Source organism: Malurus melanocephalus, unplaced genomic scaffold, assembly GCF_030028575.1.
Source record: "Malurus melanocephalus ecotype Western Australia unplaced genomic scaffold, MMel_1.1 scaffold_253, whole genome shotgun sequence".
NCBI classification, from domain to species: Eukaryota; Metazoa; Chordata; class Aves; order Passeriformes; family Maluridae; genus Malurus; species Malurus melanocephalus.
Genome location: NW_026623485.1, coordinates 770,673 through 791,881, shown reverse-complemented (window position 1 = coordinate 791,881; position 21,209 = coordinate 770,673). Strand labels below are relative to the sequence as shown.

The window sequence follows — 21,209 nt, the reverse complement described above, 5'->3', positions numbered from 1 at the left end:
TAAACCTCCCAAACTCCCACACTGCTGCTGCTGGGCTGGATTTGGGTGACATGTAAATAACCAAGCGAGGGTTTGTCCCTGTGGAAAGCCCCCCGAGGGTGATGCCACCTCACCAGCAGGTTGCAGGAGCCTTTGTTGGATGCTGACGTGCTGCTTCCACGCGCCTCAATCAGCTTTCGGTTTGGCAGAGGCACTAAACGCTCATTTCAGCTAATAAAGATGCCCGGTAATGTCATATTACAGGGCTGGCGAGCTCCCAGCAAATATTATGGTGAGGCTTTGTTTAATTAGAGGGTTCTCAGGCAGTCGCAATTTCCTCCTCATAATGGGGAAAACAAGCTGGGTTTAAAAGTTTGGGCTGGCGACAAACCCTGCTGAGGCTCGAGCATTCCGAGAGCTGGCTTCCCAAGGGACTTTGGCTGCTGCAGGAACTTTACCCCCAAATGCTATGTTGGTTTTTCTTTCTTTAAACTTATTTCTCATTACCAGTTGCCATTTTTTAGCTGCCCCTCCCTAGCCTGGGCACTGGGGCAGGGTCTCCCTGCTCTCCTCATTCCTCTGCTGCCGTTCCAGCAATGCTTTCACCAAGGCAGTGACACTTCAGTCCCAAAAAGGTCTCATCTGCATCTGCTACCCCTGGGAGTTACTGAACCCATGGAAAGGGCTTCCCAATCCTTCCCCTCCCTGCACACCTCAGTGATGAGACACAAGCCCAGATTTTTAGGGCAAATTAATTCTGTCATTGCTGGAATCCAGTTTCCTTCCTGACGCGAATGCAAATGGGAAGAGCACACAAGCTGCACGCCAGGCACGGGTGTACGAGTTCATTGTCATTAGCAGGAATGACTTCATTAACAAGTGGGAACCCAGGAAGCTGCCCCCACGCTTGCCTTGAGTTTGAGCAGCAGCAGCAAGTCCAAGTGCCATGCTTTTCCTAAAGACATTTGCATTTCCTTAAGGAAAAGTTTTATCAACTTAATGACAGTTCTGTAGATTTTTGGGCCGCAGACGTGTGCTGCAGGGGAACAGGCAGCACCATTCAAGCACCAGCTTGGCTCAAGTCCCTGTGTTGGCGTCCCCTGAACGCTGGCACATCATTCACCACTCGARCTGCCTCTGCTGCAGGTACAGCACCAGCTCATTCATAAGCCTCAAGAAATATCGTTGTGTGAAAATGTAATAAAAATTATTCAGCTAATCTACTTTAATAACCCAACTTCGGGGCCTCTCTGTGCTGTAGACAGTATAATCAGTTCTAAAATATGAGCTGTCATTTCCCATCAGCTCGAGGGAGGCAGAGGAACTCGGCACCCGACTTCAGCAGGGCCACTAAAGCACCAGCCTCAGGCCGGTGGTGAGCAAGGCAGCATTCCCAGGGCTGGTGGGCTGCCCTTCCCTCTCAGCCCCATTCACCATCCCTGCCCTGACCCCCAGGATGCTCCAGGGGACGGGGGTGACACAGGRGACCTCTAGCACTCATCCCCACAGGGCATGGATGCTGAGGATTTCCACTTTCCCAGGAAGAAAATGCTGCCACACTCTGACAGTTGTGCAACAGCAATTTTTATGGATCGAGGATGAGTAAAAAGTACCAAAAAATCCCATAAAACTGCCTTAGTGTGTAGAAAACTCACCGTAGAATATAAAATACTTTAAAAATATTCCGCAGAACCAAATCTGCAAACTTTTTAAGTTAAAAAAAGATTCCAAAGTGCCTAAAATATCGTCATGCTCGACAAAAATACGGATCCTGCAGTCACAAAGTGCCGTAACAAACACATCCACTCTTCTCGATTTGCGCGGATGGAGCCACATGGCACCACTGATGCTCGTGGCAACGCCTGGGGATCCTGGTGACAGAGAGAACCCCCAAGGGGGGTCTTGGCAAGGTGACAGTGAGGGACTGGGGGTTGTGACCATGCTCAGACAGACACAGGGACGCTGTTGGGCTGGCGCAGGAATCGGCGGCTTTGCAGTGGCGGGTGGGCAGCCTCACTGGTACAGCACCTTCACACAGAAGGTCTCCTCATTCTTGTCCTCGTGGTCATTGATGTGAATCAGGATCTCCTCCTCGCCCACAGTCTGGCTCGGGGCAAAGCGCAGGCCGATGGTGTACACCTCCCCTCCGGCCACCTGCGGGACAGAGAGCTGGAGGAGGCAGCAGCACCCGGCCAGACCCCTCCAGCTGACCACCCTCCCTAGGACAGGGTGACCCTTGTGCCTGGCACCCACCCAGCATTGCCTGGTGTGGCCAGATGAGGGGTCTGATGAGTGGGGAGTGCTGGCAGCAGGACATACCTCAAAAGAGTCCTCTTTGAACTGCAGCAGGTCGGGGCGGTTGGTGCACAGGAAGTAGAGCCGGGGCGAGGGGTAGGGGTTGGTGTAGGTGATGCGTTTGTTGCAGCCCTTCCCTCCTCCTGCAGGCAGCGAGATCTCAAAGGCCTGTGGGGTGGGCAGGGGCCGTGGTAAGGCAGGACACATGGCAAGGTGGACAGCAGGAACAACTGGCACTGCCCCAAACTGACCACAGAGAACTGTCCCCAACCCTGCCTTCCCTTCCACACCCCCCACACCTCACATTTGCTCTGCCAGCCAGCAGAAAGAACCCACCTTTGAGCAAAAGCAGCAACAATTAATTACCAGTGCAAAGGACAAAGAGCTGGGAGAGCAGCGGGGACTGGCCAGCTCTTTCTCATTCCCAGGGAGAGCTGGGGTGCTCCCTCAGATAACTAGATGGACTTGATGACCTTTAACAACCCCTTCCAGCCCCAGCTACTCKGTGACTCTTAAAATCACACAGCACAAGCAGCATGTGGCAGGACAACGGGACATCAGTGTAAAATGCCAATCTGAACCTCTCCCAGAACCAAGGGGTTCAGGAAAACATTTTTAGAAGGAACACATTAGCCAGGAAATCTAATTTTCTGTCTTTGAGGCAAGGCCTCCGCCAGCACAGCGCTAATCGAAAGCAGCATGCTGCAGCTCTAATTTCACCACCGGGAATACTTCCGAGCTGCCGCTCCTCAGCATGGGGCTGCCTCCAAAACAGCCTAAAAGACATTTTACCAGGGGCTTCAGTGAGATTATTCAACTACCCCAAGGGCTAAATGTGTGTTTATGGTGGCAAGCGCCAAAAAAAACACAGATGGAAAGAGAGGAAGAAGCAGGAGATGGCCCCGGGTTATTGGCTGAACTGTGACCGCTGATCCGGCACCATCACCACGTTTCTGTCGCGGKAGCTGCCGTACCTTGGAGATGAGAGGCTGCCTGCAGGACAGGCAGAGCAGCCAGGAGGACACCAGCTGGTGGGACTCCACATCCACCAGGTTGAGGTAGATGAACTTGCTGCCAGCCCGCCGTGGCCTCACGCCGATGTACAGGTCCTGCACACCGYTGGCGGGGAGAAGGAAGGCACCGCTGGGATCCACCTGTGGAATGACACCTGGAGGTACAGCCACCCACAAGGGCTGACCACAGCCCTGCAACGTCCAGCTCRGAGCATCAGTCACACCTAACTGCTCTTGAAAGCCTGTATCCCTGTTCCACCATACTGAATCCCAAATTTACCAATCCCAGGAATACTCTGGGATTAATTCATGTCAGGAAGGACAAGAGCCACTCAGGGACAGCCAAGGCCTCCCCAGCCCAGGGGTTCCCCCACACAGGCTTCGCCTGGGGAGCCTTTGCCTTTCCCCTTAAAGGACGGCGATGGAGTTTTTCTGCCTTTTATTATTCACATTTCCAATTACGGACGAACGAATTCTAAAGAAATTGTGAGTCTTCAGACAGTCTCATTAACGCAGATAATTTGCCCTCCGGGGTTTCGCGCCAATGATCCTACACATGACAGCTCTAATCAAAAGATAATTATCACAAACGCTTTACGGCTCTCAGTTGTTCACAATTCCGAGTGGGCTGCCTTTCACTTTYCAGAGGGGGTTTCTCTGGGCTGACCCAGCCCCAAGCCCATGATGGGGGTTACCTCCAGCTCCTGGGGGTGGGAGGTGAAGGCCTGCACCCTCCGTGGGGCCGCGGTGCCGCGCAGCAGCAGGGACAGGCGGGTCAGCTGTCCGGCCGTGCAGGCGACATCCAGGCGCTGCAGGGAGTGCAGGTAGAACTGCCAGATCTGGACAGGAGCGGCTAGCCAGGTGTCCCTGCACAGACAGACGGACAGGGCTCGCCACATGTCACTGGGGTCAATGTTCCCCACCYTTTTGGGGTCCTGCTACTTACGTATAAATAGCAACGAAGAACTTTTTGATCTGCGGGCTTGGTCCTCCGGCCACTTTGAGGAAGATGTCCTGYGGCTCACCGGGCCCCTGCACAGACACCAGACCATTGTCCCAGCAGCTGACCAGCTAATGTGGACCCCAGGGATGTCTTCCCATTAATGGGGGAGCCAACACCAATCCCCTTACGAAGGCAGATGCTTTCAGCACCWCGTTAAACCACGTTATTAAGTTATTATACAGCTTGGCTGAGCCCTCCCAGTATTTTTAATTACAAAAGAGGATACAAATGACTATCACATTCCAGGTCTATATCTGTAATCAAATTTTGGCAAATTCTCTGCAAGTTTTCTAACAAGCCCTAATCCAATTACCATCCTAACGCATTTCCGCAACAGCAATTAGCAACTATCCCTCGTTGCCATTTCCATGGACATGCCCGAGCTTATTTTTGCCTTCCTCTCCCTCCTGCTGTGGAGCCAGCCCAGGAGAGCCTCCTGCTTGGGCAGRGAGTGGGATGGAGCAGGGCTGGATATGGAGCTGCCCCTGGCATCCTGCAGCGAGGACAGGCTTTGCCCCAAGGACGCTACGCCCCACCACGCGCTGCCGGCAGCTGCRGATACCCTGAGCAGCCCGACAAAAGGCTGCTTTTCCCCAGTGTCTGAATCATCTGGTACTTGCTCAAAAGAACAAGCGAGCACAGGCTGCTGCGCGATGTGATAAGGGGCAACGCTCAGCCTCCCCCGCCAAAACAATGCAGCTCCTTTTAATTGGGAATAAAAAGCAATTCCRGCTTCATCGCTGCCACTGTGTCACTGCCACGGGCTGGTACACAGGGATGCTCTGTGGTTGCACCCACACGGGCAGCTCTCTGCCAACCAAAACAATCTGCAGGAGAASAAGGCGAAGAACAGCGATGCCGAAGTGGAACGTACCAAGGATTTGGTTTCACAAATGATGTCGGGGTCGCTGCAGCGAACGAACATCTCAGGCTGCCCGCCTGGCACCCCCACCGGCGTTCCTGTGGACAACGACCGAGGAAAACCTTTTCAGCCTTTCCTCTGCTTGTACCCTTCCCTTGAGCCCCACACAGAACCCCTCATGCTGGGCTACCAAACCACATGAGAATACAGGAGCAAGGAATTTGGGTTAAAGTTAACAGAGAGAGATGGACGGAGAGCAAGCAAGGGATGAAGGAGGGAGGAAGCAGCAATGTGCTCTTCCAATTCTGCTGTGCCTCCAGAAAGGCCCAATAAACCCTGAGCCCTGCCAGGCATGCCACAAACTCACCAGGGACCGTGTGCCACGGAGGCAGCCGGATGGTTTTCTTCAGGAAGGTGAGCTCTGGGTGGTAGAAGCGGAAGGTCTGGTCCACCACGTGCGGCTGCGGCTCCACCTTCACCCGCAGGAGTGCAATGGGCTTTCCCCCGCTCACCTGGAAGGAGACCTGTCCCGAGGGCCAGCAGGAGAGGGATGGGGTTTTCCAATGGTTCTGTTCCCTCCATGCAGCCCCTCAAGCAGCCTTTCACCCGGCTCCCTAACCTGGATCAGCTTTGTCTGCTTGGCCCCACTCTTCCCAAGGGGTTGAGTGTCCACTTTGGCACTGTCGCCCAGCCCAGCTGGCCCCTGTGGGATGCAAGAGCGAGTGACCTCAGGGTACAGCATGGCTGCAGCTGMATGGAGCACCCCAGGGCTGTACCACCCTGCCCTGCATCAGCAAACACAACCACAGGGGACATATCCTACCAGGAACAGCTCTAAACAGGGGCCCGTGCCTACCTGTGCCRCCACCACGGCGGGGTCTGCGGAGAAGGTCTGGTATTTGAAGGGGATGTGGACAGTCTCACTGGGACGCAGGTAGACCTGAGGYTTGAGGTCATCACGGAGGTGGAACATGTCCTCCTCCACCGGTGTAACACTCTTGGTCAGCTCCTTGAAGTGGCGCCACTCCCTCGGGTCCAGAATGACACTGGGGCAGCGAGCAGCAGAGGTGCTGGTGAGGACTGCGTGGGAGTTGGCATCACCCTGGCATCTTCCCACACACACAGGGGAGCCCCCACCTGAGCTCAGGGTGGTCGACCTCGATGGTCACGGTGTGCTGGACACTGTATGGGTTCTTCAGGGCAAACTCAAAGAACTCGGCCATGCCCAGCACAGCGTGGACAGTGCGGGTGGCCGTGATGGCCTGGCTGAGCATCTGGTAGATGCTCTCTCCCTTGATGTGCTCCCGGTAGGCATCGATGACCTGCAAGTCCCAGGTGCGCTGATTCGGCCAGCCCTACACAAGGGAAGGGACCATAAACCCAGAGACACTGCAGGGTGTCCGGCCACGGTGCCCTCCTGCCACCAGCACCCTCGTGCAGCCACACCAGTGCCATGAGCCACAGCCAGAGGGTGGACACGGCCTCACCAAGGGTGGCCAAAGGGGCCAGGCTCACCTCTGGCCGGCGACTGCGCAGTGCAGCCTCCAGCTCGCTGTCCACRTCCACCAGCCTCCGCGCCCACGCCGTCCTCCCACCTGTGGGGACAGACTATTGTCACACCAAGGAAGAACCCAAGGTAGCACAGCCCCCAAGGACCCTGTGATGCTGCAGGGCTGTGCAGGGCAGCGCTGATCCACAGCTGGACAGGCCGAGCCCCAGCAGAACTCACCAGCAGCAGTGTTCAGGGAGCGCCAGTTGCCAGCTGGGGTAGTGACGGCACTCTCTGGTGCGGTGACAATGCGGGAGTGGGATGGCAGCTGCCCTGCRGTGTCCTCGCATGGGTGACCTGCCACAAGCAGAGACAGGAGTGAGTGGAAACCATCCATTTTCATTGTTATAAAATCTACTGCCAGTTTTTACCTCCCTGCAGCTCTGTTCAGCTAATTTACAGAAGCAGGAGGGAGTATCTGAAGGCCAGTGGTACCCTGAGAGCCCCAGGTACCCCCCAGAGCCTGTTCCATCACACAGCCACCCACCCAATGATGGAGTGGCACCAACAGCACCATCCTGAGCCCCTGGCCAGCTGCTGCTTTGATTTTGTGTCCTGCCTTCCCCAGCACAGCCACACACTGCTGGGTCTCCCCACTCCCACAAAAGCTATGATAAGCAGAGCCACAGAAGGCTCCAAACCTACCAGGTATTTGCCCAACCTACACAWCCTGTCCCCACCCTTTAGGAAAGGGCATCAAGCTCTGCATTTCTCTTTCTAACAATATTTTGAAATTTAAAAAGAGGATGGGAAAAACACCAACCAAAGGGCAGCTGCTGTCCTGGCACAGCAGCTCTATTTCCTTCCTCCCTCCCTCTTCTTTGGTGGGGTGCGAGTTAAACCACTCCCCGGGTTGTGGATCTCACATTCTCCTTCCCAGGAGCTTATCGGCCCTTTGCAGGCAAAGTATGGAAATGACGATTTAAGATATCTTATATGGAGCTAATCTCCCCTCTGAAGATAAGATTTTAAAACCTGGAGTCACTGCACATTTATAGGACACAGAATTATATACATAAAATAGACGCAGCCAGTAGGTTCTGGGAAAGATGATGCCCCTGACAGCCTGGGTCTCGCTAAGGTACAGCCCTGCACAATCTGCATGCCCCACCCAAACTGTGTAAGCCGTGGGTTCTCACCAACATTGGCCAGGCAGAGGTGGAGGCGGCCCCTCACAGCCACACGGACACCGAGGGGCCGCAGGGCGCCGTGCCGCAGAGCCTCCTGGCCCATCACCGTTCCGTCCGGCTCGTACTCGGTCGTGGCCACCTCCAGCTCGTGGTAGGTCCTCACAGCCGTCTGGCCCTGGCGCAGCAGGGGCTGGGGATGAGGCAGGGACAATGAGTTACTGGGGAGGCTAGTGTGGAGGGGTCAAGGATGACACTGGATGTCCCGGTTCTGCAAGGTTTAGCCCTAGAATACTGCCAGAGTAGCGAGGAAGGGCAAATAAAGGTAATGCTTTGTCATCACTTTGGAGGAAAAGATAACAAATCCTGTGATTAAGGACTTGTCAAGCTGATGCTGGACTCATTTACACAGAAAGGCTGATGGCATCTCCCTGAAGTTACTGAAGACACAAGGACAGCGCAACAGCATCTCAGCACAGGATCAAAGGGTGAGCTGGGCTCTTCCCCAGCACTCCACACAGGCAGGAGGGTCCTTCAGCATTAYCAGCCATGGAAAAGACYTTCARTCCAACCAATACCTCCAGTTTAACRGCAGCAGACCCAACGTGGAGCAGGGAGTCTCCATCCCAGATGTCAATCTGGAGGCTGTGCTCGGCCAGGTACCGCAGGAACCAGCGCTGCTCCCCAGGCCGCAGGAAMGCTGGATCCACCATGTACTTCAGCTGCAAGCCTGGTGCTCCTGCAAGACATTTGCAACCCTGTTACAGACACCCTGTGACACCACCCTGTCACAGACACGGCCCTTGATGTGGTGGGCAGCCTCAATGTGCACCTCATGCACCAACATTCAGTGTTCCACCTCAAACATTGGATGTTTTGAATGTTTTTCATGATGTGCAAACTGACAGAGGTTTCCTATTAGCAGACATCAGCCTATCCCTTGGGCCAGAGGCAAGCCCTGATCCACCCAAACACAAGAGAAGCGACCACAACCAGAGCTTACTGGTGCTGAGGGTCCCATCCTCGTTGACCCGGACAAGGAGCTGTGCTGGCACAGCCAGCCCAGTTGCTGGCCCCCCGTCTGTGCTGACCAGCTGCAGCCGGGGCGTGGTGACCGGTGGGAAACGGTAAAACTGGAACGTGAGGAAGATTGTCCTCGGCCATGGCCCCTCCACGCTGCCCTGAGCATCCCTTGGGGACAGAGAAGGGTTTGGGTTACTTGTGGCACAGCACAGCCACTCTGTCACGAGTTTCTCGTGCATTTGGCACACGCCAAGAAGCAGAAGAACAAGAGAAGATTGGCAGCACCGTGAGTATTTGGACTTTTCTGAAGACAGCGGCCATACGGTTTGCCTTAACTTTCCAAAAAGCTTCGTAATTCCAGCTGTCTCCTGCCATATGCTGTGATGGAGGAGCCCAGCAAAGGCAGTGTGTTACCTTCCCACAGCACACTGCCAGCCATGGAAAGAACAGAAGTGGGGCTTTATCCAGCCAAAACCACCCCTCGGGTGCCAACTTTGCCAACTCCATTTGCATTTCTGGAGAAATCCTGCATTAATGAGCTCTGACATCACATTGTGGCTCCTRGATCCAAATTTTAAAAACTGGATTATGACTTAAGAGTGCCCAGAAAAGACAAGGGCATCACCATAAAACCCTCTGGGGCTTTGCCTATATGGCAGGAGCTAGAAGAAGAGGCGCTTCTGGAAAGACTTCTGCCCAAGCAGGAAAGCAGTTTGGSGGAATTGGGGGAAAGAATTCTCTCAAAAAGGCCTTTGGGATTTGCCCACACAAGACCACGAGATGCCACCCTACCTGCCAAAAGCCAGGAACTGCAGSACTATTTCATTGCCTTGTAGAGGGTCAGCTTCCTCCAGCCTCAGGYTGCAGCTGCCCAACTCCACTGGCTCCGAGATTTCCACCGGCTCCTGGTTGCGRTCCAGGATGTCCGGAAAGCCGGCGGCGTGCAGGCGAGCCAGCGAGCCACGAGACAGAGACACATGGGAACTGATGGAGAAATTGGGGTGAGCTCCACAGAAAGAGCCAGGGGATAGGTGGGGCCACAGGAGCCTGGGGAAGGGCAGCCGAACATCACCTGCATGCCTGCAGCCCCACGGCAGCCATGGGCAGCTGCAGCGGGGTGAAGGGCAGTGCCCGCAGCTGGTCACTGGCACAGGGCTCCTCGTCCGGTGAGCTCAGATTGGCTTCCAGGTGGGTGATGCCCCCATCCTGCTGCAGGCTTTGACCTGTGACCCGTGGTGAGGCCACGAGCTGGGACACCGACAGCTGGCAAGAGAGCAGCAAGTGTGAGCACCCGCAGGCCCAAGGTGGCCCCTGTGGCAAGGTGGGCCAGCAGCTCCTCTGTGTGCTCCAGAGCTGTGATGCCACCAAAAAGTGGCACAGCTTGGCCATGCCAGTGTTTGCATCCTCACTGCCATTTCCCTGCTGCTCGCTCCCTGGCAAGAGGAGGGATCAGCACATGCAGCAGGAAAATCAAACTCCTTAATGCAGCCTTATGAGGCATTTCATTTCATCAAAAATATTTGCGTGCATTGATTCCTGCATCAAGATATAAAACAGCATAAAGAGGGCTCTCAGTATTCATAGCTCTCCTTAAATCCTGGGAGCTCTGCGTGAACGAGCCGTGTGTCACTGTCAGCACATACCGGGGACGACAGCACCCGGCAAATCTGGGCTGTCAAAAACCAGAGCTGCCCTCACCAACACTCCTGGGGCGTGAAAAGAGCACAGGGAACCTCGCCCAGCACATGGCAGGCAGGAGCTGTTTTGCTGCCTGGAGGAGGTGGATTTGAGGACACTTGGTGCCTCTTGGCCGCACCAGAAAAGCAAACAGGCAGGGGATGGGTCCAGGAGCGCATCCTGCACATGGGTCATCCTCTGGGGAATGCTGCTGCCCAACACCCACGTCCACTGGTGCATGTGGCACTTACCCCTGGTCCCCGTGGGGAGACTGGCAGCCGCCGTGGGGTTGGCACTCCTGTGGAGAGGGACAGGAGAGAGATGCTGTGGAAGAACCACCAACCCCAGGCCCCACAACTACAGCTGCACCCATCACCACCAAACATGCCCCGTCCTCCCACCAGCCTTTTTCAATTTCAGGGGTGAAAGCAGTGCAGCGAAGCAGATTACCATCACCCAAGCACTCCTTTTGACTTATTTCCCAATAAGACTGCTGCTTGGGGGTTAACATAGCACATCTCCGGATCCATCCGTTATTTTGCCGGGAATCAAGCTAACTCTGCCACAAACAGCAGCTCCCCCATCCCCTGACAGCACCACAGAGCCCCACGGCCACACGGTGCTGCCTAAGTGGGATGCTTAATGAGACGTGAAAGTTTTAGGATACTTAAGGTTTTCATCGCTTCTCTGTTATTTTTTGTCACTCCCTTCATCTGCTCGAGCATTTGTGCCCCGAAACGGTGGGAGCTTTATCGTGTTTGTATTTGGCTGCTCTCTCTCTCCCTGGCACAGCTGAGTTCGCAGAGCCGCGGGTCCTCCACGGCAGAGCAGGGGCACAGATGTTCCATCTCTGCATCCACGTGATGCTAAGACCTTAATTTGCTTTCCTCACCACGTATATCCCATCTATTCCGCCGTGTAAAGGAAACCACCCCATCTCCCTCATGCCTAAAACAGTTTCCTTCCAGTTGGGATGGCTTTGGCTGGCATTAAGGAGAGGAAGGACAGATCCAGCAGTAGCACCAGCATCTCACTTGACAGAAGAAGCTCTCGGCCTCCCCTGGGCCAGACAGCAGCATGTTTCTCAACAGAGCTCTACCAAAAATTAACCCAGCAGTCTTTTCAGCACCTTGGGATGCAGGCTGGCAGGGCACAGCTCTGGGACCACTGCTGCACTTCACAAGCTCTCCCTGCTGCTGCAAGCCCCCAGAAGCCAGGGAAACGCTGTGGAGTTTGTCCCTGAAAATCACCCTGATGGGGGTCTCCCCTCCCCAGGGACACAGCCCACAGCCCAGCACATTCCCCCAAGCCAGAGCACGCCAGACCAGCAACAACCTGCAAGATCAGAGTCAGCACTTGCTTCCCTCTCCTCTCCCCTCACCACAACTCCATCAGCATCCCAGACACCTCCATCCAGCTGAAAAGCACCAGGAAAAGCCTCTCAAGAAGCACCTGGAAGGTACCAGCCAYAACACAGCCTGTGCTGCAGGGAGATGAACCCCGCACACCTCGACATCACCAGACCCCTTCATCTTCCCCCAATCCCCCAAAGCTTTCCTCTCCAAAGCCCCTCCCAGCAGCAATCCCAGCTGCTCCAGCACAAACACAGGATTTATCACATCAAAGCCATGGTGCCACTGCCATCTCGTGGAAGGCACCACAGCACCAGAGCCAGCACGGAACAAGAACCCACCGTAGTGGGCATCGCCTGGGTCGCAGACTGGCACCAAGTGGCTCATCAGAGAGCTGGGGGCCACTGAAATACTCCCTGGTGTCTGGAGCATCACCCCGAGACACATATGGGACCCCAGCAGCAGGAACAGTGCAAAGAAAGGGGAGTTTGCTTCCCACCAAGCACAAAAGGAGGATGAGAGAGAAGTAAGCTGGAGAGGATTTTCCGGAGCCCAGTGCACAGACACAACCTCGTGCCCAAAGCCAAGCCCACAGCAGCTTTTCTTCCTTCTCCAACAGAGCAGAGGGGTGCTGAGACCCTGACCACAAGACCCCCCAAACTATAATCAAATTAATCTGTGCACACACAGAGATGCTGCCTGCTTCTCCCTGGCCAAGCACCAGCAAATCCTGCATGCATCAATCCAACTCAGGATTGCTGRGTGCCACAACCAGATCACTTTTCCTCAGCCTATGACTGACACGTCTCATATCCCCATATCTGGAGAGATTCTGAGCCCAGAGAGAGGAGCAGCAGTACCAGCAATGAGAATGTGCTGCAGATGTGACCACGGCACCCAGTGACCCACAATTCCCACAATCCCTGGGGATTTTGCACATGGCTCAGCAATACTATCACATGGGGAATTTTGCAAGTTAAAAAGAGCTGAATTCAACTCGACAAAAACTTGCTTCACTCCAGTAATTCATAACCAGCTCGCTGAAACTCACTGAAGTCTTGTTTTCTCTCCCGAACAGACACCAGTGCCACACTCTATATTTTAAATGTCAGCGATCTGGAAAACACTCACTCAGCGATGGCGTAGGAGGCTGCTTCGACTCGTCCCTGTCTTTACATAGGATCTCCGCAGCAGTTACAAGATGTTCTTCCGAATCAGTGGAAACATGGAATTGGACAGTCCCAGACTCCACGTGCTTCCCCTGAAATTGGCAAAGAAAATGCTTTCAGACAGCRTGCTACACGCAGCCTCCCTCGTGCCTTTGACAGCGGCTCCCGAAAGCAGAGCTGCTCTCACCTGCCGGGAGTTCCTGCTGCTCGGTGGGGTCCGGTACACCAAGGCTTGGCAGGGCCCACGGTGGGCACCACCACGCAGGGGCAGGGTCACCTCCGTGTCACCAGTGCCTGGGACGGGACTCCAGACAGCCCAGCGTACAGAGCGCATGTCGGCCGCCTCGCTGCGGGTGCTGCCGGACAGGGCCTGGGGACAGGGGAGAACAGTGAGTGTTGGGCAGCCCCAATTCGCCGCCAGGACCAGGGGCAATCACCCAGGACCTGGCTCTCATCCCCCATCGCTCCTCCCCACACCTGGCTCTGGTATCACAGAAGCCACTGCTCTTCATCCCATTCTGAAGATATTTCATTTTCCAGCACCTTACGCCTCTGTAACCCCTCCCTCAAGCAGCTGCATGAAGGRATGCATGTTGGACCCCCATCCCTGGCAAAGGGGAAAGGTTTCCACTTACCCAGAGCAGCCACAGCCTCTCTCAAACCGAAGGAGAGGCACAGAAACCAGAGAGGTCTCTGCCAGCGTCCGCCATCCCCCTCACAGCTAATTATGGCACCGAGGACAAGGACAAAGGTGATCAGCTTTGCAAGCAGCTTTGGGATTAACCACTCTGCCCCAGGGTTGCACCACAGGAATCAGCTCTGTCACTGCCCCAGCCAGTGYTCCCCACACAGCCAAAGGGATCTGCCTCTGGAACCCCAAACCTCCATGGGACCTCAGGCTTCAGCTTTCCAAACGAGCTGAACCCAACAACAACTTCCAACAGCACAGCTCAGTGTCTCCTTCTCTYTTAGTACAAATCYCTCTGGTTTGGCACATGCACCCTGCTTTATTGATGTCCATTTCCCCCACTTGGTTCTGGACAGCTTAACAAGAGGCATTTGCTAAATTTTCAATGAACATCCTAGCGGGACGATTACAGCCTCCTAACGAACGCTTGGCCATCGATTTATCCAGCCAGGAACGGATGGCTCCAACWGCACAAGGTCTCTGGAGGGGATACACAGTACTCACTGAGCTGGGTTTAACCTGCAGAAAGGTTAAACTAAGATGTGAGTAAATGATCAGTGAGCAGGTGAGATTGTATTGACTGAAGACACCATGCTCAGAGATTTCTCCTGCTTTACAGTCTGRGAACATCAGGCTGAAGYACCCAAAAAAAMCTCAGSATTCAGGGGAAAAACACAAGAAAGGAGCRGGAAGGGTTAACCTCTTTTCARCATAATTGCAAAATTCTAAAGAAAAGCCWTTTTYRYAATAAAAAACARCTAAAATTTTCCAAATTAGCTTGCYAGAACACTACAGGACTGCTACAGGCTACATTCCTCCATCTACATATAAACAGTGGAGAAATGCAAGCGCATATAATTAAAATGATTCACAAAGCCCATTTGCAGGTTATTTTGTGCACTGTTGTGGCAGGCACCCAGACAATTTCTAGGGCCCTTCATCACTACCATGCAATGAGGAGTTACTGTGACTTGGAGGAGCAGGATGGTGAAACAGGGGCAGAGGAAGGAGTGAGCTCTGCTGAGGGAACTCTCCAGCACAAATCACTGCTCTTTCACAGGCACAGAGGTGAGCCACACAYAGCACTCAGCCCTTACCTTCCCACCAGCTCTCCCCGTGAGGCAGAAGACATATTCCAGCTGGAAGCAGACCCCAAACGCCGGGTGTGGGACCATTTCACTCAGCTGGATGCGACTCCTCAGCACTAGGGCCTGACCTGCATCCCTGTGCGGGATGGAGAAGCAGCTGTGAGCAGTGTCCGAGGCAGGAGAGCAGCAGCACCAGCAGTGGAGGGGCTCCCCCTTACCTGGCTCTGGAGTGACAATTCTGCCTCTGGCTGCCACCCGGTGACAATTCTGTCTCTGGCACCAGCACGGCGACCTGCGGTGCCCGGACGAAGCGCAGCCCGTTGTGGACACCCACGTGCAGCCGCCGCTCTCGAACCACCAGCTCTTCACCGTCCGGCGCACTGTTAGCCTGTGACAGGAACCTTTTCCAGCTTGGATGGTACAGCCAGAGGAATTCAGGCAGCCCTTCAGAAATCCAAAGAGCGGGACACACTCCCCAAGCAGACATCAAAATCTTTTGTCTTTATAGCAGAGTTGGTGCAAATCTGATAAGAAAGGACCTGACCAGCGCCTGCCACTCCAAAGAGATGGACCCGATACACACTGCATCTCATCTCTGCATTTCCCACAGCAAAGCAAACCCAAATTCTGCTTATGAGTGTCTGGATGTTCACAACAAAGCCCACGCAGAGCACCTGCATGCTAATCCAAARGGAAAGCAAGCTAAAGGCTTCCACAGCAAAAGAAATTGAAGACTCTGAGGAAACAAATGCATGAGCATCCTTGATCTGACACTTTCCAACACACCCATAAATGAGGCACCAGTGTTACTGCTCTCCACTGTGCCTTCCCCTGCCCCAACTGCATCAGCARTACCTTGAATCATGGAATCAGAATRGTTGGGCTTGGAAGGGACCTTAGGAATTGTCTTGTACMACCCCTCTACACCTTCCAGGGTGCTCCAAGCCCCAYCTTCTYGGGGCAGCCTCACCACCCTCACAGCACACTACTCACCTGAAGTAAGCGATCGCTGTTCAGCAAATCCAGCAGCTCCTCCTCAAACTCCTCCAGGGAAGGGTACAAGCGGATGAAAAGCTGCTCCAGATAGCAGGTGACCGGCTTCATCAGCCGGGGCTTCTGCAAGCAGTCACCTGAAAGACAAGGTGGTGGCCACAGGTTTCCCAAGCAAACAGAAAGCCACCACTGCTGTGCTGGGGTGCATGGCAGTGCCAGCAGTGACTCTGCCCGTTCATCTTCTGAGCACAGACCTGCAGGGACTCAGCTGCTTTGAGATGTTGCTCAGCTTGAGTACCGACAGTTACAACCCCAAAGCCACCAGCAGTGGGTTTTCCAGGCAGAAAGCTGAAGAATAATTCAGCTGCAAAACTCAGAGGAATTTTCTACCCTCTGAATCTTCAGCTCACGTATTTTAATCGCAGCAGCTCGAAGGGCAACGAGCCACAGGGAGATATTAACAAAAGCAGAGCAGGCAAGAGCTCATCCCCCCAAACCTGCCAGGCCCCAGCAATGCTGAACCCACCTCTGAGGAGTTTAAACAAGCTGCAAAAGCTGTTTCCAAGACTCTGCTGAACGACTGTAATTAAACCAAGCATCACTTATCCCTACCAGCTTTCCAGGAGCGAAGCAATTAACGGACAGGGAACAGACTAAGCCATTTTGACATTTTCCAGGCTGAGTTCTGAGCATGAGGGCTGTGGCCCCACACAAGGGAGGTGCTCTTGACAAGGGGAGGCACTGCAGAGAAACCACTGGTGCTCCCAGCAATCCCATCCCAGTGCCCTGCCTGCCCTGCCTGCAGCTTCCCAGGGATCTACTGCCTTAAAGCAGGAGCAACACAGGCAGAGGGAAAGGGAAGGAGCCTTTACTTGTGTCTCCACGTGCCAGCAGCAAGCCAGGAACAGTCTGTGGCCCAGATATCAGCAGGTTTTCAGGAAGGAGGTGAAATATCGCCTCCAGGGGCTGGTGGGATTTGAGGGCATACTGCAGGTGGCTCTTCTCCATCACCGTCATGTATTTGTTCTCTGAAGAAAAGAAAACATCCCAAAATGACCAAAACTGGAGAGACAGCTTCACAGCCCCAGTGTTGAATTAATCATTATCTGGGAATACACATCCTGGGAGCAAAGGAAAATCTGGGTTTTCCTGCTGAGGCCATTCCCAGCTGGAATGTCACTGTCCACTGAGTGACACCAGGGTGCAGACCACATCTCACATCAAGCAAACATGTACAAGTCACATTTGGGTAAGAGAAGACACCAAGAAAGGTCCAAGAAAGGACCAATATGCCCTGTCTGACTGCTGCTTACTTTTCACAGGGTCTTGGAAGCGCGGGTGCAGTAGGGCACGTGGCGTCCCATGGTACAGCTTCAGCCTGAAAGCAAAGAGTACATGTGCAGCAGTCAGTAAATCCACTCTGAAGCACATTTCCATCTTCCATAACACCCCTGCTCAGCTGCAAAACCCACCCAACCCACTCTGCAAAAGCCCTGTCCTTTAGGGAAGGGACAGGCATCCCTCCCAAACATATCACTGCTTCCCCAGAGTGAAAAATTCCAGGTTTCTAAATGCTGGCTRTTTCTGCAGCCCCAGAACCACCCTTTCTGCCCCCAAAGGATCCATGCACGTGGCCACCTCAATTCCCCGTGTGACCTGTCACACAGCAGCAGGGGAAACCTACGCTCTGTCCTCAGTGGTCGGTTCTGTCACCTCTGATCCGCCTTGGAAGAGRGGGATGATTCCAAAGCCACAGGAAAGGGACTGAGAGTCCCCACCCCCTTTCCCAGCCTTCACCACCACTTCCACGATGGCAGCGATGCCAGGATGGTTCAACGAGGTGTGGAAGTAAACGACCTGGGACAGGAAAGGAGAGAGATTTCAGAGAGCTATTTTAGAGCTGGCAGCACCAGCTGCAGRCAGGGAAATGCCTGTTACACTGGAACAGTCAGTGGCACAATCAGAACATCCATTAAAACTTCCAGACAGAAACTAAYGGCAAATGACCTCTGGCACTGCTATGAAATCTCAACCCCTTAAATACCAAACATCATCTTTTTTGTAAACCTTTTTTTTGCTGCCAACACCTGTTTTCCAGGGTAACTCACAGGCAGCAGACCCCAAAGGAGTGGGGCTTTGATGCACCCCAGATATACAGCATTTGAGCAGGAAAAAGGAGCTGGAAACCCTCCTGCAGCGGGGAGGGACAGGGGGGGAGCCTGGAACYGAGGGCAGGAGGGGACAGGACAYGGGTCACCTGCCTAGGACGGGATTTAAAGCCCAGTTAATCTTTCTATTAAAAACTCATTATCACAGTGTTCCAGGGAAAACGTTTACTGCAATATGGGCTGTCAGGAAGGAATAACAGAGAGAGACATTCCCGCATCAACCCCAGGACATAAATCCTTATTCCATTAGCCTTCATTGCAAGGTGCTGGATTAACGACCTGACCGCTGGCTGTGGAGCAAAGCTCACCCTGCAAAGGCACGGGGAGCCCTCGCAGTGTGTCCCCTGTGGCATTGAGCTTAAGGGTTCCTCCTGAATGCCCACAGCAGTTCTGTCACTGCATTCCTCACTGCTAGACCCCGAGGACAAAACTCACCACACCTGCAGTCTCTGATCCCTGTCCTTGTGCCTTTCTGCCCCAGTGAGGTTGGTGAGTGCATGCAGCACAAGGAAGGCAGAGGAACAGTGCCTTCCCTCCTTCCCTCACCTGTCACAAATCCATTTCAGCTCCACCTGAGCTGCTGACTTTCACACATTTGGAAGATATCACCCTGCATACAGACCACCCCTCCTCTGTCAGACCTCAGGGACAGACAACGCAATTCAGCCACCACAGAGAGACTGAGACACAGTCCCCCAACACCCCAAAACTCCTGCCAACTGCTCCCAACCGCATGGCAAACACCCAGGAAGCCTGCAGACAGAGGGAATGTATTTGGAAAGGCAGCTCCTCCCAGCATTCCGYTCTCTCTGCAGCACTCTCTGCCCTAGTTTTAATCCATCCCTCTTCAAAACAAGCCGGGGTGGGACAGTACTGAAACACTGGGGAGAGAAGCACACATGTCAGCGCCCCTCAATGTCACTGTCGATGCAAAGGAAGGAAGAGCATGGGGCTGAGCTGTGCTTCACTTCACCTGCAGTGCTGAGGAGGTGGAAATGGGGGCTATGAATTGCAAAACCTGGGTCATGCTACAGGGCAGCAGGATCTGCCCATTAAGGGACACCCCAGTTTGCTGCTATCAGCAGCAGATGGAAGCATGGCTTTGGGAGAGTTTAGTTCCCAGATAAGGAGAGAGAAGTGCTGTGCTGGAGGGTGGGCAGCTGCTCCTTCCCTTCATTCCCACTTGTGAGGAAACACTGCTCTCTGCCGCCGGCTCTGAACACAGCAGGTGGCACATGGTGGCACATCGCTGCTCCCATGGTGGCACCGGCCTCAGAGGAAACCCAGCACCCCCGTTTTTCCAATAAACCATCAGTGTCTGGGATGCACCCTGGGAAAAAGGTCAGGAAGTGCCAGGAGGKGAAAGGATCGGGTGCTGTGCTTTCCAAGCCCCCCTACCTCGTTGAAGGTTGCCCTGGCCGAGCGTGGCAGGGCAGCACTGGCGGCTCTCCAGCTGCTCCTCCACGTCCTCCCAAAGAAGTGGTGGTAGGTGGCATCGAAGAGGGAGAGGCGCAGCTGGTACTCGGCTCCCTGCAGGGCACAAAGCACCAGCTTTGGGGATGCTCRGGGACAGGACAGCTCTGCATCCCCAAAGCTCAGAACACACTTTGGAAAGAGATATAATTCCTGTTTTCTAAGGGATGCCCAGACAGCCACAGCTTCGTGCATTGCTGCAGAACCTGCCTGCAAGCCAGAGGCTGATGGAGCAAAGGAAAAGGGGGGAAATTGAGCATTAAGCACACAATAGAGGGGCAGCTGATGTCAAAGCGCTATTCAGAGATTTTAATTTAAGTATACTTATCTAAACTAACAAAAAACTAAGTGAAAGATTAATTAAATGCCTGCTCARGTTTGCAGGTATGGAATCAAGGTATGGGATTAAAACACAGCTTTGCACTTCCAGATTTCCTGTTAGTTCCCCACAAAACCACCCTGTTTTAAAAGCCACTGTTGGGAGCTCAGGCCCACAAATACAGACAGGAATCCTAAAAGGAGCTTAGAAAAAAAGATGGAGAGTGGCTTTGTACATGGGCAAACAGTGACAGGACAAGGATAAGGAGGAGGGGAGCTAAACTGAAAAAGGAGCAATTTAGGTTTTATCTCSCTGTGAGGGYGGTGAGGCACTRGMACAGRTCACCCAGAGAAGCTGCAGCTGCTCCATCCCTGGAAGTGCKCAAAGCCAGCAGGTTGGAAAGGGCAACCTGGTCTGGTGGAAGATAGCCCTGCCCATGTCAGAGGGGTGGCAGGAGATGATCTGTAAGGTCCCTTCCAATACCACGATTTCATGAATAGTGAGACTCATCAGAAACAACGGGCGCAGCAAGACACTGCCGGGGTCCCCTTGCGGGGCCGAGCCCCCTACCTGAGACAAGGCAGCGCCGTGCAGGTATTTGAGGACGCAGCGAAAGGCGGTGGAGCGGGGCGGGGGCCGGACCCGGCCGCGCTGCGGGTGCGGCGGAACCGGCAGGTGCTGCCGGAACACCCGGTCCCACTCGCCCATCGCCTSCCGGGGGTCGCCGCTGCCTCCCGGAGCCAGCTAGGGCGGGCGCGGGGCCGGAACACCGGGGGACACGCAGCCTGAGGGAACACGGACACACGGACCCCGCACGGTCAGCGCACGCAGCCCCGCGCAACACCGCACGTGGGTGGGGACGCGCCGCTGTCCGCCGGGGGATGCACACGGGTACAGCCAGGGCAGGGCCGGTTCAGGGCTGTCCGCCCACACACCCACGGGATCCCTGTGCGTGGGAGAGCGACGGGAACCAGCCCCGTCCCTCAGCGCCCAAACCCCCCCGCCACTCACTCACCGCGCCCCGACGCCATCTTCGAGGGCCCGACCAACCGCGCGCCCGCCCGAGGGGGGGGACAGACGCGCCACCGCCGCTCACCGCTCCGCCGCCCGCCTCCCGCGCCTCATCGCTGGCTGGAAACGGAGAGAGTCAGTGATGAAACCGTCCCGGAGAGATCTAACAGCGGTGCGACACGTGGCAGCAGGGCGGAAGCGGTGGCGGCAGCAACGGCCTCCCCCCTCCGGCGCGGGTGGTCGCGCCCGGCTCAGCATCGGGTTACTAGGGCGATGGTGCCGCACCGCGCGGGGCGGGTCCCCGCGCTGGGCCCGGCCCGCGCCGCAGCCAATGGGGACGGCGCGGCGCCCTCGTCATTTGCATGCGGCGCGAGAGGCGGGCGGCGCGGCCAATGGGCGGTGGGAGGGGCGGGGCGAGGC

At 54.9% G+C, this 21,209-nt stretch overlaps 1 protein-coding gene across 1 annotated transcript; it reads right to left on the bottom strand.

Annotated features, from left to right (window-relative positions):
• Window positions 1-1,504: 1,504 nt before the first annotated feature.
• Window positions 1,505-20,924, bottom strand: NPHP4 (nephrocystin 4). Its single transcript, XM_057375636.1, has 29 exons — window positions 20,794-20,924; window positions 20,349-20,563; window positions 19,385-19,516; window positions 17,503-17,675; window positions 17,132-17,196; window positions 16,691-16,846; window positions 15,819-15,955; window positions 15,044-15,213; window positions 14,835-14,961; window positions 13,237-13,419; window positions 13,012-13,141; window positions 10,780-10,826; window positions 9,924-10,114; window positions 9,644-9,835; window positions 8,832-9,019; window positions 8,407-8,567; window positions 7,841-8,021; window positions 6,882-6,998; window positions 6,668-6,747; window positions 6,290-6,507; window positions 6,009-6,198; window positions 5,772-5,855; window positions 5,520-5,676; window positions 5,165-5,250; window positions 4,234-4,319; window positions 3,983-4,154; window positions 3,249-3,428; window positions 2,299-2,442; window positions 1,505-2,133 (listed from the first exon to the last, which is right to left on the bottom strand). The coding sequence occupies exons 2-29, from the start codon at window positions 20,484-20,486 to the stop codon at window positions 1,993-1,995; spliced, it is 4,026 nt and encodes a 1,341-aa protein (XP_057231619.1). The 5' UTR covers window positions 20,487-20,563; window positions 20,794-20,924; the 3' UTR covers window positions 1,505-1,992.
• Window positions 20,925-21,209: the final 285 nt, after the last annotated feature.